Below are 20,754 nucleotides of genomic sequence, written 5' to 3'. Positions count from 1 at the left end.
ACTTATCTTTGTTCATGTCTGGACACTGCCAAAATTTAATAACAGTGGCATGATTATGGTTTGTCCTCCATTCCCACATCACCTCCATCTTACTCACCCACAGAAAGGATGAAAAATACCATGAAATCTCGTGTTGTTAATCCACTCAGCTTTCTATAAAACAATTGGGAAGTACCTAATTATATGCCCAGATAGGTGGAAAGTGTGTTGAGCTGAGAGTGAGATGATCTAGTTTCTAAGTCTTGGAACAGCTCTTATCAAAGTATATGACTTCCTCACTTCTTTCCCATCTTTTGTACTGTTGCCATTGGTTAAACCAAAGAGTCTTGATAAAATAATAACTCACAATAAACACTTTAGTGAGCTAAGTATTTATTTAAAAGAAGCTGTACTTCTTTGGAAGTACAGTTCCCTTTTAGTTTAAAAGAACCTTCACATTTTAAAAGCTTTCATGTAGGAAGAGCCAGTCGTACATTAATTTCCTCACATTCATCATTTTCTATATGAATAAACTTCCTGTTTCTCTGTGTGTAGCAAAGCTGTTGGGATGCCTTCCCCTGTTTCTCCAAAGCTGTCACCAGGCAATTCAGGAAATTATTCTTCTGGAGCCAGTAGTGCTTCAGCAAGTGGTTCTTCAGTGACCATTCCACAGAGGATTCACCACATGGCAGCCAGCTATGTTCAGGTTACATCCAACTTCCTCTATGCCACTGAAATTTGGGACCAAGCCGAACAGCTTTCCAAAGAGCAAAAAGGTAAGGAGGTCTCTGGAGAGACTCTGAAGGATGGACTTGTTAAAAAGAGATTTTGTGGAATAGTTAAATTAAGTGTCTTTTGTACATTTAGTTTATTATCTAGTCTAGAGTTAATGACAGTCAGTTTGCTGATCTCCATGGCTTATCAATCATGTAAATGTACTAAGTTTTGTCAAAAAAATACCTTGCACTATAGTGGTGACACAGACTAAACAAAAAATAGTTTTGGTCTAAGACAAACATGGCTTTGTTCAGCCACATTTAATTGCAGCTTATACTATAAAAGTAATAAAATGTATAATCTGTCCTGGGACGGTTAAGGTAAATTTGGCTATGGGCAAAGGATTATATCCAGACATCTTATACATATGAGATATTTAATATATAAGAAAACATGTTCATACTGGATTTTTAAAGATATATTGGAAGAAACTTAGGTGATAAAAGAGACTATAAAATGAATAGCCTTCTGTCTAGCATTCTTTAATGTTAGGTCATTGCACCTCGTTATCTCCCAAACTAAGAACACTACGAATTAGGAAGTATTAAAGATCTTTGAAAAAGTACGGGATAAACACTTTAGTAGATGTTTTTGAGCAGATATGTGTATGTAGCATCTGTTCAGGCAGCTCCTTTGTAGAAAACTTTAAGTAGCCAATCAAGCAAGTATACTTTAGTCACAGAGTATATTTAAATATAATGCTTATAGCATCAGATGAAAATGAAAAATTCTGATCCCTAAAGAGGGGTAATGGTGGGAGGAAGGTTGTGTTTTTAAAAACCTGATTTGTTTCTAAAATTTTAAATATTGTCAATACAACTCAGGAAAGGTTACAAGATGCAATTTTTAAGTTATCCCTGCATTACATTCTTCTCCCTGATGCCAGTTTTCTAGCATCATTTTTCCTTTAATCTCTCCATTCCTCCCTCCCTTTCCTTCTTCCTTCCCCCACTGTTGTTTACATTCTTACTTGCCTGCCTGCCTGCCTACATATTTTATGCTAATTTTCAAACACTGACTAAAGGGAAGAGAACCCATGTACCTTTTACTCAACTTCAGTTTCAGCAATATAACATTTTGCTAATCTTGTTTTCTTTTCCCCCCACCATCCCTCCTCATCACTCCCCATCATATTTTTCTTTACCCTGGTATATTTTAAAGCTAACTCCTTTATGTCTTCTAAGACATAATCTCCCCGTAGATTTCCTATTGTTTGAAATATGCCTTTTTTCTTTAAACAATTGGGTTTATTTCAAACAGGATCGAAACATTCATTGATCAATTTCTTAAGTATCTTCCATTCTTCTATTTCTTTGGCGGGAGGGGCATGCCATTGATATCAAGGAGAAACTGTACCATAGAATGCGTCAAATTCTGGATTTTGCTGATTACTTCCTCATGGTATTGTTTAGCTTGCTCTTCTGTCCCCCTCATTTATACTGATAGTTATATCTTGACACTTGATTAGAGTCAAGTTCATTATTTTAGGTAAGAACTTTTCATAGGTGGAATTGAAGAAAGTAGGGAAAACTACTAGACCATTCATGTATGACCTAAATCAAATTCCTTATAATTATACAGTGGAAGTGAGAAATAGATTTAAGGGACTAGATCTGATAGATAGAGTGCCTGATGAACTATGGATGGTGGGGTGGTTCGTAACAATGTACAGGAGACAGGGATCAAGACCATCCCCATGGAAAAGAAATGCAAAAAAGCAAATTGGCTGTCTGGGGAGGCCTTACAAATAGCTGTGAAAAGAAGAGAAGTGAAAAGCAAAGGAGAAAAGGAAAGATATAAGCATCTGAATGCAGAGTTCCAAAGAATAGCAAGGAGAGATAAGAAAGCTTTCCTCAGCGACCAATGCAAAGACATAGAGGAAAACAACAGAATGGGAAAGACTAGAGATCTCTTCAAGAAAATTAGAGATACCAAGGGAACATTTCATGCAAAGATGGGCTCGATAAAGGACAGAAGTGGTATGGACCTAACAGAAGCCGAAGATATTAAGAAGAGGTGGCAAGAATACACAGAAGAACTGTACAAAAAAGATCTTCACGACCCAGATAATCACGATGGTCTGATCACTCACCTAGAGCCAGACATCCTGGAATCTGAAGAAAGTGGGCCTTAGAAAGCATCACTACGAACAAAGCTAGTGGAGGTGATGGAATTCCAGTTGAGCTATTTCAAATCCTGGAAGATGATGCTGTGAAAGTGCTGCACTCAGTATGCTAGCAAATTTGGAAAACTCAGCAGTGGCGACAGGACTGGACAAGGTCAGTTTTCATTCCAATCCCAAAGAAAGGAAATGCCAGAGAATGCTCAAACTACCACACAGTTACACTCATCTCACACGCTAGTAAAGTAATGCTCAAAATTCTCCAAGCCAGGCTTTAGCAATACATGAACCGTGAACTTCCAGATGTTCAAGCTGGTTTTAGAAAAGGCAGAGGAACCAGAAATCAAATTGCCAACATCTGCTGGATCATGGAAAAAGCAAGAGAGTTCCAGAAAAACCTCTATTTCTGCTTTATTGACTATGCCAAAGCCTTTGACTGTGTGGATCACAATAAACTATGGAAAATTCTCAAAGAGATGGGAATACCAGACCACCTGAGCTGCCTCTTGAGAAACCAGTTAGAACTGGACATGGAACAACAGACTGGTTCCAAATAGAAAAAGGAGTACATCAAGGCTATATATTGTCATCCTGCTTATTTAACTTATGTGCAGAGTACATCATGAGAAACACTGGGCTGGAAGAGGCACAAGCTGGAATCAAGATTGCCCGGAGAAATATCAATAACCTCAGATATGCAGATGACACCACCCTTATGACAGAAAGTGAAGAGGAACTAAAGAGCCTCTTGATGAAAGTGAAAGTGGAGAGTGAAAAAGTTGGCTTAAAGCTCAACATTCAGAAAATGAAGACCATGGCATCCGGTCCCATCACTTCATGGGAAATAGATGGGGAAACAGTAGAAACAGTGTCAGACTTTATTCTTCTGGGCTGCAAAATCACTGCAGATGGTGATGGCAGCCATGAAATTAAAAGACGCTTACTCCTTGGAAGGAAAGTTATGACCAACCTACATAGCATATTCAAAAGCAGAGACATTACTTTGCCAACAAAGGTCCGTCTAGTCAAGGCTATGGTTTCTCCAGTGGTCATGTATGGATGTGAAAGTTGGACTGTGAAGAAGGCTGAGCGCCGAAGAATTGATGCTTTTGAACTGTGGTGTTGGAGAAGACTCTTTCGAGAGTCTCTTGGACTGCAAGGGGGTCCAACCAGTCCATTCTAAAGGAGATCAGTCCTGGGTGTTCTTTGGAAGGAATGATGCTAAAGCTGAAACTCCAGTACTTTGGCCACCTCATGCGAAGAGCTGACTCATTGGAAAAGACTCTGATGCTGGGAGGGATTGGTGGCAGGAGGAGAAGGGGACGACAGAGGATGAAATGGCTGGATGGCATCACCGACTCAATGGACACGAGTTTGGGTGAATTCCAGGAGTTGGTGATGGACAGGAAAGCCTGGCGTGCTGCAATTCATGGGGTCACAAAGAGTCGGACACAACTGAGCAACTGAACTGAATTGAACTGAACTCTATATTTCCTATTAAATCATACTATAAGTTGCTGCTGCTGAGTCGCTTCAGTTGTTTCTGACTGTGCGACCCCATAGACGGCAGCCCACCAGGCTCCACCATCCCTGGGATTCTCCAGGCAAGAACACTGGAGTGGGTTGCCATTTCCTTCTCCAGTGCATGAAAGTGAAAAGTGAAAGTGAAGTCACTGAGTCATGTCCAACTCTCAGCGACCCCATGGACTGTAACCTACCAGGCTCCTCCGTCCATGGGATTTTCCAGGCAAGAGTACTGGAGTGGAGTGCCATTGCCTTCTCCGATACTATGAGTTATATAATGGTTATTCCTATTTTAGTCTTAGTAGTATTTGACCATTCATCTGGTGTTTGCCTGATTCAGTTTGATGTAAACTTTAAAATGTTAAACTATTTAACTAAGGCTTTTAGCATCCATTAATGATTATCACCTACATGTGTTATTCCATTAGGAAATAGAAAATTCATCAGGAATTTATTAGCTGGAGTTCTAGAAAGGAAATCTTTTTCTCCTCAACTGTTTGATTACTTCTTATCTTATATATGTATACTAAGGTCTTTATTATCATTGTGCATATAAAAACTGTCCTCACTGAGTCCTACATCCCTCTGTTTTCTCCCAGAATGGTGTTGGGATCAAATGTTAGGATACTGTCATTCTTTCCTCCTCTCTACCCGCTGCCTTACATACACATCTGTCTGATTTTGTTCACATAGAAAGAATCATGTCATTTCTATCTCTTACGTTTTTAAACTACTGTTTAAAACATGAGATTCAGTTCATTAAAGTTGCATGACATGATGACAGCAGAAAGATTGGACACAGGCTTCTGTAAGTATCTAACTTCACAGGGGCTCTTATGGGGGAAACTTGCAGATAACAACATCCTGCATTTTCATACCACTTGCTTCTTATACAAAAACTGTTCACAGAGAATGTTTTGAGTAATAGTATAGTGTCAATACCTTGTATAATTAGGTCTCCATTTTAATCATGTTTGCTTTGTAGTAGCAATTTCCATCGGTGACATTTTGTTTATATGTATAACTCTTAATTCCTGACCATATAGTCTTTATAAAATGTTTTGTGACTTAAGGAAAATATAACTTGATTGACTATGGGATGATTTGTTCTAAAGCATGAACAGTTACCATTTTAGTGCAGGAGGAAATGTTTTTTACTATAATTTATATGAATAGTTTTTTACAGTCTAAAAACTTTAAAGCACTGATTGAAAAGAGTGTGCATCATTTAATGAGTGTTTTTGGTTTTCTAGAATTCTTTGCTGAACTGGATAAAGTAATGGGCCCTCTCATCTTTAATGCAAGCATCATGACAGACCTAGTTCGTTACACCCGGCAGGGACTGCACTGGCTTCGCCAGGATGCCAAGTTGATATCCTGAACTGAACACAATCTCATTGCCTCTGATTTTCTCCACAACACTGTGTCATGTCACGAAGGAAAACTGCCATAACACACCACCTAGTTGACACTAAGAATGAGGAATGGTTTTCTCTTCCCTGGTTCCTGCATTTTTTTTTAATAACCCAAAGTCATGTCATTTGACCCTTCAATATTCCCAATAAGAAAAATTATTTAAATACTTTTAAATCTGCAGCATGTTGATAGTTGGTTTCAATGATCTATAATAAGATTGAAATTTCAGTTGCAGTTCATTACTAATTTGTTGAAATTCTATTTATTTTAATTTTTTTAAGTTCCCAGATTGGGGCTAGTTTAAAACTTAGTTATTTCTGCCTATAAATTTACTCTGTTGAATATTTTATGTAAATGTAATGTAGACTTTATTTATATACTTTGGGAGCTTTGTTACCTAAAAGTAATGTCTTTTTGTGGTAACTCTTCTAAGAGTAAGAGTTGGTTTATCTAGAATATGGACATGTTCTTTCTACACCTACTACCTGATATTACTTCAGATCTTAAGTACAATTTTATTATTGCAGAATTTATACTTAGTACAATATTAAGGATATTCTTCTACACATGGAAAATCACTTAGATATGAGAAGATGGCAGTCTACGTGAATGTAAAGTGAAATGTTTCTGATTTGGTATGCATTATTTCAAGAACTGTGAACATGTGTTAATAACACTATAGCAATCACAAGGTGACTGTAACTTGCATTTAATGCATTACAAAAGAGGGCAGGCAAACTTTCTAGGAGAAGCATATCGTGTGAAGGGTTTCATAAAAGGACAATCTTGAACCTTATGGATTTTATTAAACCATATGTTTGGTTGTTGTTGTTACTACTAATAATTTGACACTTAACTGAAACAGAATAAGTTACTGTTGAACAAAGGATGATCCAACTCCTGAGGATTGCTGCCTATATCTCTTTCATTGATGATGTTTGTAGGGTAAAATCTCTCTTCAGAATTTTAATTAAAAAATTATTTTCCCACACTAGACTGTGATGCTCCAGTAGGAGCATGCAGTGACTGATGTAAAATGGCCTGGAGCTTTGGTGTGTGTGCTTTTTGCTATACAACTTAGGGTTCTAATGCCTGATATAGAGATGATGAATTTCACCTTTTAAACCTATCTTATGTTTACTACCTTTGTATTTTGAAAGCCTTCATCAATGATGTATGTTTCTGATGGGATCAGAAAATTCGCACTAGAAAAGTACCTAACTTGTTTCAATGTGAGCTCTCTTGGGAAGGGGAGGGGAGCAGGAGTAGAGCTTAATAAGCCAGCTCTGTTAAGAGTTTTATATCAAAGTACCTTTCCCTTATAAGGTGCAGATAGGAGTTAAAGGTGAGAAATATACCTTCTGTCTTTTGTTTTAGTGCCCCTATCATGTCTGGTGTGCCTTAAATCTTACCTTTAAATGAAGACTCTATGGATTGTTTACAGATGAAGTTTTACACTAGGAGCAGATCACCCATATGGTTGGTCTTCTGTAGTAATAATGTTAAATTCTCTTTCCTTTTCAGTTGTCCTTTAGGCTCACATAAAGATTAATTCTTTCAGAAAAGCTAATGCTTTGGTACATGACTTAGTCTAACCTATTGGGTAATGCTGCTTCAAAAAATAGTTTGTCCTCCCAATTCCAAAAATGAATCCATTCAATCAGAAAAAAGGATTGCCCTGTTATTTATAGATGATCGCTAAGGTTTGAAATGAGAAAGAAGGGATAGAAAATCTCTAAGCCCAGTGGTGTAGTGGCCCCTCTGTGTCTGAATCTACACTTATGAAGCTAGTTAACTTTTCTTGTCCTGTGGCCTCATCTCGAGCTTCTTAATGGTTTTGTACCTCAAGTTGGTTTTTTTTGCATATCACTGAAGATTCAGATCCTCAATTTATGTTGAATTTAACAGTTTTCCCTTGGAGAAAATTGCCTCTGATATCTTGCTAATTTTATCTTAGTGTGTTTTAGAAACAGTTTTCCTTAAGAAGACAGCTTCTCTATGATCCATGGTGGTTATTCAGTAAGAAACTTGCCACAGTTAATCAAAGTAAATGTTTGCCCTGTTCTTCTCTAATTTCTCTGACTCTGATTCCTTAATTTTCTGTGATATCTTGGAAATGGAAAAAGTATCCTTAAAGCTTTTAGGCTTTCAGCAACAGCAGCCAGTGGGGCACTTCTGAGTTCCAGTGTGTTCTAGTCTCTTGTGAGTCCTGAAAGATAGCAGGAACATTTCACACTGATAATTTGTTAAAGCAGAATTTCCTGCATGTTTTATGGTGCTGTGCTAAAATATTCTGTCTCTAAAACTGTGTTAATTCTTGGGAAATAAGTTTTTCAAGCTTTTAATTGTGGAGGATTTTTCCCACTAGGTGGTAATGGGCGATGGATCAAACTCCTTTTCTAAACAGTTGAATTTTCAGTGTAAAAGTCTGTGGAAACACCCCTCCCTCTCCTCTGTGTCCATCTCCTCAGAAGTTCTGTCTGTCTGCATCTGTTTCAGCACGTACTTTGGACTCCTTTACAGACGACCATTCCTCCTTCCTCAATAGGTGTCTTCAGTGTTCTCTAAATACTTAAACTGATTTTGACAAGTAGCTAAAACTTACTTAGCCTAAGACTTGTATTTAATATAGTTAATTATAAAAATAGCAACTATTTTAAAAATTGTTCTGTGTTCTGCTCTTAAGACCACACTTGTATGCCAGGAGGCAGCAGCCACACCACTGGCAACCAGCGAACAGATTACAGTGGAGGAAGTTGTCACATGGTATATAATATTGCCCAGCCTAGGCTGGGCTGTGGGGAACACTCCCCTCCAGGTGATTCAAGTTTCCACAGTCCAGCCTAGGCCCAGCCTGACCGGGAAGCATTTAGCCCATTTCTTGCCTCAGTGCCACCTTTTTCTGGGCAAGTAGTTAACTGATTTTATAAGCAATGAATACTTCAGATAAATCCACAACTGTAGTTGCTGCAGAGTAGAGAAGGTTGACCATCACTAGTTTAATTCTCCAATGTAAAAGCTGTCTAGAGTAATGTGTGCACATGCCCACACATGCCTGTGCTCTGAGGGGCTCTTGCACTGATGGATGCACAGATGTCTGGGTTGCACTTTGAACAACACACTTGTGGCTTTATTGGGTTTGCTGTTGTTTGTTGTTTTTTAATCGTTGTTTGTTTCTTTTCATTAAAGAAAGGTCTAATCAGCTAGATCAGACAGCATCATTTTTGTATTTAATGACAATGACTTTGAGAAATTACCTTATTGAATAAGCTTGTGTTGTGAAGCAAGAGCCTGCAAAACACACCTGTTGTAAATGAACGTTCTGGCTCTGGAGGCCAGCAGCACTCTGTGGAGTTTCAGAGCAGTCTGTAGTTGCTCCAGTCAGTGATGCCTAGTTGTGTAGAGGAGAGGTACGCTGTGCACTCTTCTAAGTGTGAGGGTATGCAACTTTGGATTTTAAAATTATATACACATACACACTTTATATATATGTATGTATGTATGAAAACATGAAATTAGTTTGTCAGAAATGTGTGTGTTTAGTATTTTAGCTTAGTGCAACTATTTCCACATTATTTATTGATCTAAGACACTTTCTTGTTGACACCTTGAATATTAATGTTCAAGGGTGCAATGTGTATTCCTTTTAGATTGTTAAAGCTTAATTACTATGATTTGTAGTAAATTAACTTTTAAAATATATTTGAGCCCTTCCGTAGTATTATAGGGCTCATACAGGGTGGGAAGGATTTTAATTTTCCAGTTGCTAATTGAACAAAAGGGCCTCATTATGTATTTTGAATTATAGAAGTTTGCCTCTGGATCCCAGGAACATCTACTGGGAAGGATGTTTTAGGCAGATTGTGAAGATTGTTTTTTAATCCTAAGTAGATTGCAAAGCAAAACATTTCAAATCCATCTAGATTCCTATAACTCATTCCCTAATTATGTGGAACACAGATTTCATTTCAATTTCATGTATCTATGTGTTGGAGAGGCAGAATTTTTTCCAATAATAATATTGCACATCTAAGGTTGCTATTCAGTAATATAAATAGAAGAGATAAGTATTGAATGACTTAGAATATATAGTGACAAGAGGCCAAATTGTTCATGTTTGTGAGCATTTCTTTCACATATTCACTAATAGAGAAATTCATTTTAGACCCCTAGACCCTATAACTAAGCCAACAAGTGATAGGAAGTAAGTTATTAATAGTTGGTAAAGCAAATGCAGATTCTGTTCACTCAAACCATATGGTTAATTAAAAAGAACTTACAGTCTCCCAAAAAGTGAATGGAAAGAATATCTTCTTTTTTTCTTTTTGATGGCATTTGGTCACAGAATAAGGCATTAGAGTTAAGTCTAAACCAATCTTTAAGCAACGGAAAATAGCAACCCAAGTAATCGTCATATAATGAAGTTGACTTTGGGGAATGTCAGCCTTTGACCTCTCCTTGCCCACCATTCCTCAGCTAAGCATAAATTCCCATTCTTAAAAAGAAACAGCCAAAAGGTGCTCTAATTTAGAGCATGGGGGAAAAGCTCCCACCCAGAAATTCTAGAAATACTCTGTTTTGACCTCTTACATGGGGTTTCTTTACAGCTTTTTACCACTGGAATTTTCTACCTGCTATGTTCCTGTCTGGAAAAAATCTATTTGGAAATGCTGCCTTTCAGATCAATGCCATAATTATCCATACTGTTGAGTTTATTGTTGCTGTTCAAGAAGTGTCCCCATTTTACAACTTCATGCACACACCTGGCAGATCATTGACATGAGCATTCAACAGTACTGGGGTCGAGGTGGGGTGGGAATGGGCAGGGCTCACCAACAGAGCTGGCGCAGGTGGCAGTGCCTAAAAAGGCATCACCTTTGAGGACCAGATGTGGGGTTGGTAAGCACAGTTATGAAAATTTCTATCCAGCCTCCGTTTTGAATGGTTTTAAGAAATTTTGTATATGGAGGACATAAATACTTATATATTTATTGAAAATCTTTTTTTTTTTTTTTTAATTAAAATTATTTGGTGAATAATGGTTTGATATTTGGGGAGGGTTTTGGAGGGGAGGTAATGCCACTGATAAAAGCCTTGTTGATTCTGCAGAAAGGTACTGTTAGTGTCTGATAGGATGCCTTTGTTTTATACATGATCCAAATCTTTGTTTTACATTTCTTTTATCCAAAATATTTAGGCATCTGACATTTTCAACCAAAATTTCAATTATATACTGTGATTTTATTTGTTGCAATACATTAAAATTTCAGAGGTACTTTGGGGCTCAAAAGCTAGGATTTCTAAGTCAGTATGTGCATTTCACGTAATAAAGCTGTTAATGGTGAGCAAAGTATTATATACTAACTAGATTTTTCCACATCTGTATAGTATATTATATGTATTTTGTGGTATTGAGATTATAGAAAGTTTAGAGTGTCAAACATGCGTTTAATGTGTATTTTTAAACAAATTTATGGCAATTAAAATATTTGGAGACAAGGGTATCACATTTCAATTTGTAAAGATCTTTTTAACTCTACTGTGTCATTAAGATGCTTTGTATAATGCCAAACCATAGCTGGAGAAACTAAGTTTAATAAATATCAAATAGATTTTCTGTATTAAAGTTTATAAACACTGTGCTGTCTATACTTTTTCAACTTTTACTTTGCCCTTTCTGTGTACTTTCTGTTTTGTATATTAGGGTTCTGTGCTAATCTTCTTCTTTTAAAGTCTGGTCCCACCAGTCCAGGTCTTAATTTCTGATTACAGCAATTCTGTGGAGAAGGAAATGGCAACCCACTCCAGTACTCTTGCCTGGAGAATCCCATGGACAAAGGAGCGTGGTGGGCTACAGTCCATGGGGTCACAAAGAGTCAGACACGGCTGAGCAACTAACACACACAATGATGTAAAAACAGACCACAATAAACTCACAGGACAGCAAAAAAAAAAAAAATCTGAACTGGCTGGCCATGGGTCCCTCTGCATAGATCATAATTCTCCCTGCTCCAAGAGAAATCTCATACACATCCTTCTTGTTATTCTTGGTGGCTTGGGCTTTGTTTCATTTAACTAGGTTTTTCTTCTGGTTCTCTCTGTTCATAGACAAACCAATATTGCCTGTCTTTGCACCTCACTGATATGTTCTTTACATGCAATGAAGGGTTAAGATCCAGGGCCATGGTTTATGAACTTGCTGAGGTTAATCACTGCTGCTGCTAAGTCACTTCAGTCTTGTCTGACTCTGTCCGACCCCATAGACAGCAGCCCACCAGGCTTCCCCATCCCTGGGATTCTCCAGGCAAGAACACTGGAGTGGGTTGCCATTTCCTTCTCCAGTGCATGAAAGTGAAAGTGAAGCCACTCAGTCGCGTCCGACCATCAGCGACCCTATGGACTGCAGCCTTCCAGGCTCCTCCGTCCATGGGGTTTTCCAGGCAAGAGTACTGGAGTGGGGTGCCATTGCCTTCTCCAGGTTAATCACTAGCTATTACTAAACTTTTGCCTTTAACCTGCCATTGTGTTTTTATTACCTGAAGAAATGTTAACTCTCACTGCAGTTTCCAGATTAAGTTGTTAACACATTATCATTAGGCAATGCTGGGTTTTCTGTAGTATACAAAATGAATCCTTCCCCTCAAAAGTGTGAATTCCAGGCTGCCAAAATTTCAGTTTGAGACATTTAATAGTATCCATAGAAAAATAAACTCTTTTAAGTTAACAAGTTTAGTTATGCTTATCTACATATCAACATTATAAGAAGAAACGGAGTCCAATTTAAAGCGTATATCTGTCTTCAAACATTTAAAAACAAGATTGCTTTACTTAAGTGTCTCCAGCCAAATGCAGTTAATCAATATTCCATAGAACGGAGCATTGTTGTAAGTAAGTGCTGTCCTCTTTTTTCCCCTGGTGTGTACATCATTCCTGGGCCACACTTAAGGAGCAGCGTCTTTTTCTAAGGGAAAAGAAAGGTGATTTTTAAGACAAAGGTCTAGCAGTCCCCAGAGCCACCTCTGCTGCATTTCCTTCCTGTGCTTGATATCCAGTCTCAGAGTAGAGCAAAAAAAGGAAAGGTATCACCCTATCAGGGTACCTGTTTGGAGCTGTTCTTGGCTCTTAACTTTTGAGGGACTGTCCTCCATGGAGCCCCTATCGTTAGCCCAGGCAGTCCTCCACCCCAGTTTCATTATTAGGTCTGTATGTGCTGATCTCTCCTCTGTCCAGCTTCCCAGGCCTCTTGGGTCCAGCCAGCCCTGCTCACAGGTTTGTGGAGTACCTGCATAGCCTCGTGATACATTCAGAATCATCCCGACAGGAGGCTCCAATGGGCCTGAGGGAAACGCTCTCCAAAATGGGGTCATTCTCCTCGGCCTTCTCTTTGCTGAACTCTGTTCTGGTATTGGAGAGCCATCTACCTGTAGGGCGAAGACATAGCCACCTCAGGTGTAGAAGAGTTGAAACCTTACTATTTATCTTAGAATAATGATCATCACCCCACCCACCCTCACCCCCAGATGCTGTAGACTCAGAGCAGAGGGGTCCATTCCTCAGGACTGAGTCTGGCTCTCAAGTTCTGCCTACAGTTCCCCCTCCACCCCTACCATCCCCACACACCCACATACATATCCTGCCCTTACCTGGGCTAACAGCAACAGGCAGATCATGAGTACTGCAAAGAGTTTGAGGTGCCACATCTTGATAGGATCCGGAAGCCTGAAGGGCTGGGCACAGTACCCACTTCTTTTTATAGACAGACCCACCTCTTTTTTGGTTGCCAGGTAAGATGGGGGCAAAGTTTATATTTGCAGTCAAGGTCAGTTTAATAAGTTAATGTCTACCAGAGAGGAATGTGTTCAAGGCCTGCCTCTCAGGCACGTATTTACTGATCCCTCATCTGGACTTTGATTGTGTTGCTGGCTTGGACTTTTTCACCCATTTTACCAAAAGTCAGCACTACCTCCTCCCCTTTGAAAAGCCACGTGAAGCCATTGAGGGAGATCAGGCACTTAGCCACATTTTCATTCCAAAATAGCTCAGTGAAATCACTAATCAAAATAGAATTCTCCTAATGAGTTCTTTAGAAACAGTGCTGAGTCCTTTCAGCTTATTTAGGAAAGAAGCACTGATGTCTTTTGTTACCGGCAATTGGATATGGCCCTTATCTCCCTTCTGTGGAAAGATGTATGTGGGAGGATGCTTCAGCCAGACTTGCCTACAGTGCCCCAGATCCTTGTTTGTATAGATTAACTGTCTCCCTAATTATTTGTTCCACATCGTTTGTCTAGAAAATGGAAACCCAGCAGCAGAAAATTCAAAGTCCGACCTACCTGCTATCTCCCAGGAGAAGGGCAATCAGGACTGACATGTTTCAATCATGGGCAAATAAGTATTGGTTGACTTTGTTTCCTTCTTTAAAATTTGAGGAAATAGCAGGGCCTCCTAAGTCAGTGAAAGCTTGACAGTGGTGACAGATATTGCAAACCTTGAATTACTAGCTTTCCTGCCAGTACATGACTGAGCCTTTTACAGAGCACATCCATCAACTTCAGGGAAGCAGGCATAGGGCTGAGAACTCTCCAAAGCCCAAAACATCTGTCACCTTAAGTAGGAACCACTGCAAGTCCCTAAACCATGAGTAATTATGGGTACTCATTAAGTGACAGATATTTTAATAAGTTTGTAGAGAAAGCTGTGAATTTGAATTCTTTGAAAAAGGAGATATATAGGACTTCAGATCTTCCTTTGATCTGGAAGAAAAAGCCAAGAAAGGCAACAAGATTTTTATTTTCTGCCTTGTGTCTCCCTGAACATTTGGCTGATACCTCTTCCCTAATCCCTTCTCATCTTCACAGGTTGGATATGGCAGGTGTGCCTGTTCCCCAAGAAAAAGTGGTGGAGATGTGGCACAGCTGAAGGTACTACAGGACAGTCACCAATCCTCTTGCCAAGGAAGTAAAAGGGAGTGTGGTAGACCTCAGGGCTGGGGTTGGGTAGGGTAGGACCACAGATCATCCATCTGCCTGTTCCCAGTCCTTTCAGGACCAAGCCAGGCCTGGAGACAGACACCATCGCTTGCACTTAAGGAGCATGGAGAAGCAGACCTATGCCAAACTCACCCAACCAATCCTGCAAGTTTGAGACTAATTAGCTGTTCCTTCCCTTTACTTCTGAGCTTCGATACAGAATGACCTCAAGTAGGGGCTTAACTAGGAACTTCTGTGGGATGGAGAAGAGGCTGTGAGGTGACCTAGTGAACATTGGGTAAGAACAGAAATCTGATGAAATAAGCAAAAGCCTGAACAACGTGATAGCCTAGAGCCAGTTGGGTCTGTGGGCTGAGGGCCAACCTCCCCTTAACAAGCCTACAGTGATGTGCCAAGTGGGATGTGGAAAGGGCTTATTCCCAAGATGGACGCTTTCTCCCAGTCCTCCATTTCTGCCATCCTGTACTTAAGGCAAAATCAAAGTAGCCTGTTAACTTACAAAGCCAATACCACAGCCAAGGGAAAGGCCTGGGGCTTTGGGGCCCCTCTTTGTAGGGGGAATAAAGGACTGGCTATTCATCATCATGGGTGTGACAACACTGCAGAAGCCTTTGTGGCCCAAGCCTCTATCTTGTATGCTATCCCTCCTCCCAAAAGAAAAGATCCATTAGTTACTGCCCATGGAGGAATCACTGTGAGGGAGAGTATTTCAATATGTGTCTACACTAACCCGGTAGTTGTTTTATTTAAAGTCAAACTTTATTAAAAGCAAAGTGGCATCCAGACAGCATTCAGCTGAAGTGACAGAATTGTCCAGATGTGGGCATGGCCATCCCACATCCCTTGAGTAGCTGTGAAGGCCTATTCCTGAAATTAAAACATAAACATTTTAAAAGTGCAGGGGCTCTGTACAATCAAGTATTTTGCTGAATGAATCAACATAAGAGTGCATGTTCCTTTCTCCAGCAGAAAGGTCTAAGCAGCCATAAGAAGAAGAAATGCTTGGCTGGAAAGCAGAAGCCAGGGACCTACATAGGTTAGCTGACCAGAAGCCAGCCCTGCCCCTCTTTGGGCTTTAGTCTCTTGTGTCAATGAGATGGATGGGAGCATCTCTGTGAGGCCTCCCAGGCACTGACATGTGGGTTTTCAAATGATTAATTTACAAGAAGAAAGAGACACACACGGTTGATAGCTTACAGCTTGGTAACTCTGAATACAACTCCGAGGGATTTTCTGTTTCTGAAGTTAAGTGCCTAGGATGAAATGTGAGACCGAACGGGTAGCTACATGAACAGCTGTTTGAAACACATTCCAGGTGGAGGGAAGATCATGAAGGGCTTGACAGTAATTGGAAATTTTTTGCTGTCCCTAAGTAGGACATGCCTAATGAAAAATGAAAGACTGAAATGGAAAAACTTTTCTGGGTAAAACTTCAACAAATAGAGTATATTTGCTCAGTTGCTGGCTAGAACTGGCATTGACTTCTGGGCCTGCATCTCTGGCAACGTGTTGGCTGATGGAAGTGTCCCCTTCACAGCATTATGCAGACCAGAGATAAATGCCTTTCTGGGAGCAGGAGCATTGCTGGGGAAAAGGAGGGCTAAATGAAAAAGTGATTGTGCCCCAGCAGCAGGTGAAGGAGCCACACCTGGGCTGGTGGTTCCAAGTGGATCCTCTATAGAGGCCCACAACAGTGGTCCCTCTTAAGAGACCACCCATTTTCAGTTTCTTTATGAATTTCTACAGATAGAATAGTCCATAAAATGATCCCAGATCCCAGTCATGTACAGGTGTATTGAGCTGTAATTCATACTCCACACCACTCACTACTACCACTACCCCCACCCTCCAGGACCCTACTACACAGAACTCTGAGTCACCAAACACAGAGAGGGAGGTCCTTTAGTGAGGGACAGGCTTAAAGCAGTGCTTAACAATTTTATCTGGAAGTAGAAGCTGAGTGCATGGAAAGACTTCTAGGACAGTCTTCTCAGTAGAGCACTACTGGGATAAAAGATTTCAGACCAAAAGGCTCAGAACCTAGTCTAGGCTAAGAAAGGGTTTGATTTGGGGCTGGAATCTCCAAAGCACTCAAAAGAACCAGAAATAGAAGTCTAAAATGAAGCAAAGATGGGACAAGGGTGGCCATGCCACCTAGGAAGCTTGGGGCTAAAACTGGAGGGAAAAAAGAAACAGAGATCAATGGCCTGTCAAGGAAGTAGTCGATCCTCCCTGGCCCATGAACCTGTTCAGACTATGCAAGATTAAGAATGGGTGTATTTACACCTTAAGTTCACAGCTTTCATCAGATTCTCAAAGGAGACTATGACCCAAATATGTTGCATATCAGGCAGTGAGCCCTGGGAATAAACTTGGACAAGAAGCCAAACAGGAAAATTAGTTTGGTGAGGCTGGTTTTCATCACACACTTCTGTCAGGCCTGCGCTACCTCACCAGACTCTTACATTTCAGTTACTTCAGCCCTGTGGCTTTGTCTTAATATACCTATTTTATGGGTAAGCAGTTCATAGCTCAAGAATGAGGGTTTCTTGCCTTTACCACACATTAGGGAAGCAAGTTAAAAGGATATGGGCCCCAGGTCTATTAGTCTCAGCTGTACCTCCTTATCCTGGCTCACAATCAATGCAATCTCCTGATACCTTATAGATTTTTGAGGTAGTTTTGGTTCATGAAAGGCAGGAATAATAGAATAAGAAGGAAAGACACAGCCTGAGCCAGAAGCTGACCTACCCTGTGGAACTGCTGCTCTGGACCAGGACAGCTCCTTAGAAGAGAGGAAGTTTCTAGAAATGGAGTAGGGAACCAGAAGCATAAACTGCCAACACCTACCCCCACCATCTCCTAGGTGAAGGGAAAGGTAATTTTTCCACTAGAAAGATAATTCAAAGGCTCTAAGACAGGGGTGAACATTTTCCATAAAGGGTCAGAGTAAATACTTTAGGTTTTATGGGTCATACATGGCTAAAAAGCACTTTCAGCAACCTGGTACAAACGTAGCCAGTTTGCTGACCTCAGTTCTAGAGGCAAAGGAGTCACCTCATCTCTTCCTTTGATAGCTATCATGTAGAAGAGCATAGCTTTAAGAACAGAAACTTCAGTGCCAGATTCTACCATTCACTAGTTGTATAATTTGGGGCAAATTACTTAACCTGTCTGCCTGTGTCATCTGCAGAATGAGTGTAATGGTGATACTTCAAAGCTACTTGTGAAGGAAAAAACCACCAAAGGTAGCTGTGAGGTTTAAAAGACATTATTTGCATAAAGGGCTAACAATACCTGACACAGTAATTACTAGATTTTATTGTCAATATGGAAGCAGTGGGCAGGGAGTTAACATTCCCTACAGTTGATGCCACCCACAACTGTTCAGTTGCAGCTACAGTCTTGTAGATTACAGAACAAGGGGTGAGCCACACTCCTTCCCAAACTCAGACTAGCCAAAATGGTTCAGCAATCATGCTGGGGAGGGGAGTTTATGAACTTGAAAACTGGCAGTCACATCCAAGGACTCTGCTTACACAACACACAAAATCACAACAGTGAAGCCCATAAGTTTATTGTGTCTTCAAGACACTACAATATACACTCCTCTCCCAGAGAAGGGTCTTTCACAGACAAGGAACCATTATCCAGATGAGTTGCTTATTTGTCATTTTCATAGGCAGCTGGATTCTTCCTCTTCGATTTCTCAAACTCCTGCGTTCCCCATGTGTAGACAAGATAAAACGCTACGAACGCTATAAAAATAAATGAGAGGAAGCAGTGAGCACATACAAGACACATGGATCCCAGTCCTGTTTTCTGATTCACCTTATATTCTGCTTTCCTGTCTCTAGTTCTTAAGAAATCACTCTTAAACCAGATGATCAAAAAGCTTATGCTACAAACCCATTTTTAAGCTGTGTAAAAGAAAGGGGTTTATCCAGGAAAATGTGACCAAATCTTCCCTATCGCTCCCCTGTTGCACATTTTAAAATGCTTTAAAAACTGAGGTCAAATTCACATGGCATAAACTTCATCATTCAACCATTTTGAAATGTACACTTCTGTGGGTTTTAGCAAAGTCAAAATGTGCAACTATCATCACAATCTGCTGCACCTTTAACACAAAACAGTTCACTGCTAGGAAAGAAGTGGGTAAAGGTGACCTCAGAGGGAGACACTGGAATCACACAAGTGACCTTGAGCCAGTCATTTCTCTGTGACCCAACTCCTTTATCTGTAAGATGCGGAGGACATGACCAGTTCAACGGCATTCAGGACTACTGAAAGAGAAAGCGTGTTTATGGCGAGCTGCAGAGTGCTCACTGAGGGGACCCGCAATACCCTCTGTGGATGGGAGTCTAGCCCCTCCGCCCGGCCAGGGCACTCACGCGGCGCGACGCGAAGGATGCACGCCCGAGTTCGGCGCAGAACGTTGGGGATGCCCTTGCTGAAGTAGTGCGGGAAGGCGCGCTGCTCGAAGGGCGACAAGCTGTAGATGATCACATGCCGCACCCGTGTCAGATGCCCAAACTGGCGGCCCATGGTCACCGCGGCCTCTGCAAGACGGAGAGAGGACAAGCGTTGGGCTCAAGCCCGGGACTTGCCGCCGTCAACCCGAGTCCTTCCGCGGCGCTCCTCATCCCCCCAACCCAGAACGCAACCCCACCCTCCAGGGGTCCCCGAGACCGCGCGATGCTGCCCACTCACACACCGAGGTCACCTCGCCGCCACACCACAGGACCCTCCGGCTTCCGTCCACCACTTCCGGTAGGATCGGACGCCGCGCCAGGAGGCGGTGAGGTCACTTCCGGGAGAACTAGTTGCCGACTGCCTCCAGGTGACGGCGCCATAGCCCCCAGTGCCGAAGAGACGTGCCCCCGCCGCGTGACGTGAAGTGGGCGGTGCCTGCTCTGGGGTGGGGCCAAGCGCCTCTGGGCGGGCTCTGGGGTCCCGGGGCGCCCCCCACCGGATCCCCTCAATCTTCTCCTCGGTTCCCGGCTTTCCTCGGAGCTTCAGGAAGCGGCCGAAACCGGACGGACTAAGAGTACAAGAGCGAGGGGCCTGTCAACCTCGGGAGCTGCCCTAGGGTCGGGTGTCCTGGCGCGGTGGAAAGCGTCTTTGAGGCCGCCGCCTGGCAGTCAACGCGAGTTTTTGTACTGTCATGTCCAGTAAGCTGGAACTGGAATCGGCTATGGTCAGGCCCTCAGCGACCGCTGGACCCGAATCAGGGACACGGATCTGAGACTTCTCTTGTCAGCCACCGGATTAGAATCCACTGGCAGGGTGTAGACTTTCCCAAGAGATAATAAAAATGTTTCCATTTTATTGGCTAAAATGTTTCCATTTAGCCACAAGAGTCCTCAGGTAATAGTCCAACAAATGATGAGCAGCTGTTAGTGATTGTAGGAGGGAAGAGGCAACCTCCATCGCAGCCGGCTTCGCCCTGACAGAGTGCCTGGGGCCGAATGCCGCGTTGCCCACTGTTTACTCCACTGCCCAGGAGGAAGTCAGGAGCGTCGCGTGTGAGGCGATGGCATTTTCGGAAAGTGCTTTCTACTTAAGGATACTGCTGTCCTGTACAGCTGACTGACTTTTCCACTTGATGCAACGTGTCTGTAAATGTTTTTTTTCATGGAATTGCTGGCCATGTGTAATCTAGGACTAAGTTCTCATTCAGCAGTTTGGGTGTGTTTTATAACCCTCCTTGCCAGATCCGAGCCAGGGAGGTTTGGCAGACAATGAACTTAAAATTTACCAGTATACCTCGGTTTTATCAGCCTAGGTACTGCACAGACTGGTTCTGTATCTTACACGGTGAGTATATTCAGCTCTTCTTAGTGCACCCATGTCTCATTTATCTGAAGCATAATCTCTAACCTGATCTTAGCTCAGAGGCAAGAACATAAATACTTACACAGGTAAGAATAAAAATACCTAGCA

General features: G+C 41.4%; 3 protein-coding genes across 7 annotated transcripts in view; 1 reads left to right on the top strand and 2 right to left on the bottom strand.

The window, feature by feature from the left end:
• AFF4 (ALF transcription elongation factor 4) overlaps positions 1–15,393 on the top strand; it is an 89,046-nt gene extending 73,653 nt beyond the window's left edge. For 4 of the 5 annotated variants that reach the window (XM_070374338.1, XM_070374333.1, XM_070374336.1 and 1 more), the window contains 2 exons: positions 535–755; positions 5,656–11,458. In XM_070374338.1, the coding sequence (XP_070230439.1) occupies positions 535–755; positions 5,656–5,783 (349 nt within the window). In that variant the 3' untranslated portion in view covers positions 5,784–11,458. Of the gene's footprint in view, positions 1–534; positions 756–5,655; positions 11,459–14,676 lie in introns of those variants that run through there. The other variant, XM_070374337.1, reaches the window with a different exon arrangement.
• On the bottom strand, positions 12,222–13,518 carry LEAP2 (liver enriched antimicrobial peptide 2). The gene is given in 4 exon segments (XM_005890429.3): positions 12,222–12,779; positions 13,101–13,167; positions 13,170–13,239; positions 13,462–13,518. Coding segments are annotated over 4 exon segments (231 nt in total). The 3' UTR covers positions 12,222–12,742.
• A 2,976-nt stretch (positions 15,394–18,369) lies between the features above and the next one.
• Positions 18,370–19,686, bottom strand: UQCRQ (ubiquinol-cytochrome c reductase complex III subunit VII). The gene is made up of 3 exons (XM_005890430.3): positions 19,526–19,686; positions 19,203–19,370; positions 18,370–18,566 (listed from the first exon to the last, which is right to left on the bottom strand). Exons 1-3 carry the CDS (start codon positions 19,662–19,664, stop codon positions 18,472–18,474), a joined length of 402 nt encoding a protein of 133 aa, XP_005890492.2. The 5' UTR covers positions 19,665–19,686; the 3' UTR covers positions 18,370–18,471.
• Between the last annotated feature and the right edge of the window lie 1,068 nt (positions 19,687–20,754).

This window comes from Bos mutus, chromosome 7 (assembly GCF_027580195.1).
Source record: "Bos mutus isolate GX-2022 chromosome 7, NWIPB_WYAK_1.1, whole genome shotgun sequence".
Taxonomy (NCBI): Eukaryota; Metazoa; Chordata; class Mammalia; order Artiodactyla; family Bovidae; genus Bos; species Bos mutus.
This window is presented reverse-complemented; position numbering and strand designations above follow the sequence as displayed.